This window comes from Gavialis gangeticus, unplaced genomic scaffold, assembly GCF_001723915.1.
Source record: "Gavialis gangeticus isolate Ggan-Ray unplaced genomic scaffold, GavGan_comp1, whole genome shotgun sequence".
NCBI classification, from domain to species: domain Eukaryota; kingdom Metazoa; phylum Chordata; order Crocodylia; family Gavialidae; genus Gavialis; species Gavialis gangeticus.
The window spans coordinates 2,992,183-2,999,063 of NW_017728997.1; the positions used below are offsets into that span (position 1 = coordinate 2,992,183).

The window sequence follows — 6,881 nt, forward strand, 5'->3', positions numbered from 1 at the left end:
TGGAAGAAAGCAGACTGTCCCCTTCATTTTTTTTTCAATCTTTCAACACAGATCCTGCCATTTTCTGTCTGTGCCTCAGTTTTTATCCTTGCTTTACACTTACAGCGTGTAGAGCTGATTCACTGGATTGCTTCAGGTTTTCATGGCCTTAACTTCACTGAAATCAGTGGGTTTACTCTGATGAACCACTTGAGTGGCCCAATGGCAAATTATAGTTGTGCAAGTGAGCAGAAATTCGAGGAACCCCCATTTTGTACTCACTTGTTAGAGGAGCCTGACTTGCAGAATGCAAGTATGCAGTTCCTTTTGTAATCCAGGTCCCTTTTCTGCTTCACTTTTCAAAACTGAGGCCAGCGCTTTGTCAAGCTTGAGCTCTTTATGTCTTGTTTCAGCTCCATCTGGGAGAACCTCATGAAAGAAACTTTTAATTAAAAGAAGGAAAACAACAAAAATATTTATTGCAGTAATTAAAAAGTTAACCAAAATCTTTTATTGATACATTCTTGGATAATATCACAGGATTGAGGGAATGGAAGGGGTGGGAGGAGGTTTGCGGCAAAGATTGTTTTCACTAAATTGGCACATAAGCAGCAAGATTAACGAAATTACTTATTACAAACAGTATAAAACATACATGCTTTTTTTTAAAGTCCTTATCACACTGGTCAATCATGATGGGGCATCAACAAAGAAAAACCTCAAGACATGTAAAAGCCATATTCTTTCTTCCAAATACCATAAGAATTATTGAAATTATTGCAAAATAGTCATATACCTTAACTGAAATAACAAAATAGAACACAAATACAAATATCAAACATAAATGATTAACATATACCATAAAATACATTACTGGCATGCATTCCAAATATCAAGACCTCTATTAAAACTCAGCAAAATCCTTTCTGCTTCCTCTGCAGCCCATCATTGTTATGAAAGGTGGGAAAGGTTGGGGTGGGAATGGGGCTCACTTCGCCAGCACAGTTTTTGGTCTTTAAATATCTTTTTTTGTTTTGTTTGTTTAATTAAAAAAATAACATACATGGATTGCAGTGATACAGTAATAATCATACAAGTCATGTACATAGTTTGTTTCAATCTTCAGAGAGATCTCTTTTAATGTGCTAACGTTTCAGAGAATAGGGCTTCAATGGAACTGTGCATTCAAAACAAACAGTGAACTGTTGAAACAACATGGATGGTAATATGCAAAATTCCTCACAAACTGTACAGAAAGTTCAAAAACTTGCAGTCTGGAAGTACATATAAAGACAGACTTAGCCCCTGTAAAGTCACTGTTGCTAAATGCAGTTCACCCATAAAGAGCTGGGTACTCGTGTATCAGAGCTGGGAATTCAGGTATCATACCTCCCAAACATTGAGAAGGTCCAAGGTCACAGCCTAAGTGGCAGTGCCAGTGACTTATTAAGCCAAGATTAATTAAGGATATTTCACATAGAAGCTGTTCAGAACACTTGGATCCTCTAACATTGGTCTCCATAATAACTGCCTGGCCTTCAACTCCTCCAGCTGTGGATACAGGTCAGGAAGAGGCCTAAGCCAGTTTGGGTGACTGGAAAACCTTCATTCCCCCTTGTCTCCGTCTGATGAAACGGACTAAATAACCAGGTTATTATAACTGACGTACTTCTTTTTTGCAGCAGGGCCTGAAAAAAACACAGGAAGGTAGAAAGAGTCACTAAACTAGTCACCTGAAATGCTCCTTTAAAAGGCTGGTACTATTTCCTAATTAGTTAACACAATGCCAAGAGAAGCTACAGTACATTAAATAACAGGATGAGCAGATGGTGACTCCTTTGCATAGATATCTTTACCAGTCAACTCCTTCCTCCTGGAAGACATCTGTTTATTGGTATTAATATGAGCAGACTACTGATTAGATCAACCTAAGCGGTGTCTCCAGTTCTGACTATAATGTAAACAAAATTACCATTGATTGATTTTTTTCATCGTTTTGCAATCTGTATGTCTTCAGTCTTGAGATGTTATGACTGGATTCAACCAAGTTTTTTTTTCTCTTTCAAACAGTGACACTTTCTCCTACTTCTTAAAGCCTGAGGGGATAAATTTGGTTTGGCTCATGGATGAGTAAAACATATATTTCCAAACCAAGATTAATGACTTCTTGGAATTTTCACTGCTGGTGATTGGCCCTCTTAATTATGATTGCTGAGTTATATCGCAGGTTGCAAAAACACATCCGCAGACAAGTACTTCTTGAATCCTACTTCATGCTTGTGTCAATTAAAATTGTGAACATTTAACATTCAGTTTCCAGGAATGTATTGTGCAATGACAACCATACTCAGGACAATAACATTTCATTTCAAAGAACATTCTTTATATTCAGGCTCCAGTTGCAACAAAAAATTATTTGTCAATTATATGTGAACAGTCTAGAAATAACACATACTTTACATATTATTCTAATGTTATATATTGAATCATTTACAAGTGACTATACGAATGGTTGTTTTATATGGTACATACTATCCTTGCACATAAAAGAGAAGTAGGAACAGTTTTAGGAAACATGTGTCTCTATATAGAAAACATTAAAAAACAACTCCTTTGCAATAATGCATACAGACACCTACCCTAAAAAATAGGTTGAATGTTTTTCTGTATCCTTTGGCATATGAGTTTGGAATTCATTTTTAGTAATTGTTCATCCTACATGTTCTATGGTAATCACGTTCTTTGAGCAACTTGTACATAATACAGGAGAAGGTATATTAAAATAGGCAGGCACTGAGAGTAACACATGCATGCTGAGCCTATCTATCCAATAGGAATTAAATTTGTGGAATTAATTCATTTAGATCAAGACAAGTAAAGACCCAATTTAACATGTAAGTGTTTTACAAATCGCTATTTAAGAATCCTAAATGTCACTTCACCATTTTGTATAATTGTTATGAAACTGTATTTAGCTGCTTCAACATATCCTCTCAAAGGCAAAACGGTCTATTTGTTTGGGATCCCATCCTGCAAAATACTGAGTCTCTCTAACTCCCACTAACTCCTCTGTGAGTGGAGGATGCTCAGAACTTCCAGGTTCTCTCAAGCTCGGTCTGTAAATATTTTATAGATTATTAAGGTCTTTTGAAAGTGGAAAAGTAATAAAATGTATTGGGTTGAAATGGGGTACTCAGGCAACAGATGTCGTGATGCACATCTTTGCTTGGTGCCAAAATGTTTTCAGGATTTCAAAGAGCAGTGGCGAACTATTACATTTAAACTAATAAAAATTACGCAATTTAAATAATCATCAAATCTTGATCTATACATTGCCATCCACTTCCAGTATTTTATTTTTTCCCCAGGCCCCAGTGAAATAATCATTTTCTCTGCTGTTGCAGCTTGGCTTTGATGAGTTCTCTAACTATTCCATTTTTTGTTACATTGGTTGAATTTACCAGTGGAGAAGATGATGATACAGAGAAGATGAGACACACAAACAACACAACCATAGACTATGAGGTAGTCTTTGGCATCTCCTACATTTAAACAGAATCACCTTTTTGGCAGCTGGTAAACATAGTATAATTAATATAGCTAAAATAACAAATTAAGAAATACTATGCATCTCTTGTTTCCAAGGAGGAAAGGAACTTTTCCTTGTTTCATAGACTGAAAAACTAGTTAGGATCATTAGATAATCTACCTACTCTGGAGATCTTCAAAAGGAGACTGGACGCACACCTTGCTGGGGTTATTTGACCCCAGTAGTCTTTCCTGCCCAGAGCAGGGGGGCTGGACCCCATGATCTCACGAGGTCCCTTCCAGCCCTAAACTGTGAATTGGTGAATCTAGTCTTGCACAGAGACATAGTACCAAATGGGCCATAAAGTCCAGTCCCCGGCATGCACAGGAAACCATTTATCCAAGAAATCCAAAACAAGCCATTGACTCCAAATCCTCATGTAATGTAGTCATGACACGTCTTATGAAAGAAGCAAAAGCACCCTACAATGGGCCATGGAAGACCTGGAGACTACTAGTTCTCTGCTGCACACAGAATGCCACAGCTCCTACTGAATTCAGTGACTTGTCTTCAGCTACGGTATGTCATCCAGAAAACCATGCAGTTTTCATTTAAAAGACTTCAAGTCACAGGCTGCCCCTACTAGTAGAGATGATACTCTCTTTACTTTTTCCTATCATCAGAGAATTAGCTTAAGGAAGGTGGTGGGGATCCAATTTTAAAAGGAAGTAATTTCGATGAGCACAATGTTTTCCAATGGCCAGTCAAAATTTACCAATCGTGCCCCTTCCTTTATATGACAGAAAGAAGAGCATCTGAGAGAGAGAGAGTGACGCTTGTTTATATACTTCATTGGCCATACAGCATGAAGGGCACCAAGCTAGAACTAGGCCTATACCTGTGATATGATCCTCTTATACTTAGTCTGAAAAGTAGGCACAGCTGTGGTTATTATCTTAAGTGGAAGACTGTTTGTTAATGTTTGATAACCATCCTCTATGGAAAAGTACAAGTTTCAGTGGGTAAATTAATATACATGCATATTTCATGTGACATTTAAGATAACTGTAACTTAAAGGCTATTATTTCATTAGTAGACAAGAACACTCATAAGTTAGGAAATGGCAGATTTACAGTTGTTCCCATCTCTTGTATGTACTTCCCATGGTCCATAAGCACAATATCTTTAATTACATAATCACATACTATTTTCCCCCTATAGTTCCTTTCCTGTCTCAGCACACAGGATGGATAATGCCCATTCATTGAGCAGCTATTTGAAAAGGGAAAAACAAAACAAAACTAAAGATAATAACTTCCTGTGTAAAATGCTAACATAACAGAACCTGAGCTCCATCAAGACATATTGGCAAGCCATAGCAGAAACCCTGGGGACTTGTAAATCTTCCATTCCATTGGTTTATACTATTATATTTCTAGTATTTTAAATAAGTTCTGCGAGGCAGGGTTAAGGTCCTCAAAGGTCCTCCCCTAAGTTATTACTTGGCTCGGCTAATTCTGTTTTAAGCCCCTGGCTATGACTGTGATATGGACACAAAATAAAAATATGTGTAACTATTATGGATTACAGTGTTCATTACCATTTACCTTATGGCATAACAAAGCTAAACTTACACAAGTACACACACGGATATATAAAGAAATATAGTATGACTGCAGCTATGTTAGCCTTTGCTCAGGGATATACTGAGCTAGAACCGTGCCATCAAAATAAGAACCAATATAAATCACTGTCTAGAAAAAGAGAACATCTGTGAATTTAAGGACATCTGCTTTGGTAAAATACCTTAAATCCAATCAGACAGGAACAACTGGTAAGCAAGGTCCAGAAAGTAATAATAGTATGTTTAGATGACAATGGCTATAGGCAGAGTTGCAAGTAATGGATTATGCCTTTGGCTTTGTGCTTCCAGCTTTGTCAGAATGAAGTGAAATAAAATTTACTCACAGTGTATGAAATCTTTAACACATTCATTTTTGTCAATATGGACAGAGAAATAAAACAGTGAAAAAGATAAACTACAGGATTCATGTAAAGAACATAGACTGGCTAAAAAGAGAATTCCTGCTAAAGTTTTATGTGTGTAGTGTTAACATATTAAAAGACAGGAGCATGTGCTAACAGAGGCCAGGAGCAGACATTACACTTTTACCAGTAAAAGTGACTGGAAACTGATCTAGACCCATAACAGAACAGAAGTTTGGAGCACACAGACTGATATAAAAATGTCAAAATCCAGTGTAAGTCTTAGACTGCATTTTGCCATTTTTATACCAGTCTATTTGCCCTCACCCCACCCCCAGCGACTGGTGGGGGGGTCCCCCATGGCCAATCTTGCTGACTGGGGGGGAAGGGGTTCCCCCAGAGCCAATTTCACTCACCAGCTTGTGGAAGTGGCCGCAGTGCTCCCACACCCTGGCCGGCACTTACAGGCGGGGCACCAGCGCTCCCACTGTCCCCCCTGCCCATTGCCTAAGTGGGGAGCGCAGCCTGTCAAGAGGTGCACCAGCGCTCTCAGGGAGTCTCAGGGGACCTAAGACCAGGGGTGTCACCACCTCCCTTCCCCACAAAGGCAAATGTGTGTTCTGTTCACTACCAATCTAAACTACACCACTTACAAAAAACCACGTAACTTAGATCTGCCTCAAGCTTTTTGAATTTCTATACATAGAAATAATTTGCAGCTCTATAGCATCTTTTATTCAACAAGCTCAATTGCTTAAAATATATTAATTAACCTTATGCATGCACACTTACCTGGCTAGTGACAGTTTTGTGCGTGTCTACACATATCAATATTGTTCTGGTTTCAGTTTACAAATGTCAAAACAATGTTAACAGTCTTTTAAGTGAGCAGGTAGTTCTTAATTCATTTCCCAACCAACATACTTCCATGTCATAACATTGACCTGAACAAGAGCATCAGTGGAAAAGATAAGAATATGTAGACAGTGGGCACTGTCCGTTCATCCTTACCATGCCCTGGAAGAGGCATGTGGTCATTGGAACCAACCAGATTCTTGACCTCTCTCATAAATGAAAGATTTCCTTTATCCTAAACATAACCTAAAATGATTTGGTGTATTGCTAATTACAAACTGTATGAGATTTCCATACTTTTATTTGAAAATATTCTTTGCATTTCCATGTATCTTTTAACTGAAAAACAATTTATATTTAAAGTAGACTAGTATTATATAGAGAGGGAATATAGAAAAGTATTATACATACCATTTGGTTTTCTGGATCTACCCTCCCCCCCCCCCCCCCCCCAACAGAATTCCCCTCTCTTCTTTTTTCTTTTTTTTCTTTTTTTTTTTTTTTTTTTTTTTTTTTTCTTTTTTCTTTTTT

At 37.7% G+C, this 6,881-nt stretch overlaps 1 protein-coding gene across 3 annotated transcripts in view; it reads right to left on the reverse strand.

Annotated features, from left to right (window-relative positions):
* Positions 1–438: 438 nt before the first annotated feature.
* Positions 439–6,881, reverse strand: part of GRM7 (glutamate metabotropic receptor 7) — a 679,515-nt gene continuing 673,072 nt past the window's right edge. For all 3 annotated transcript variants that reach the window (XM_019504702.1, XM_019504701.1, XM_019504700.1), the window contains one exon: positions 439–1,667. In XM_019504702.1, the coding sequence (XP_019360247.1) occupies positions 1,618–1,667 (50 nt within the window). In that variant the 3' untranslated portion in view covers positions 439–1,617. The remainder of the gene's footprint in view (positions 1,668–6,881) is intronic.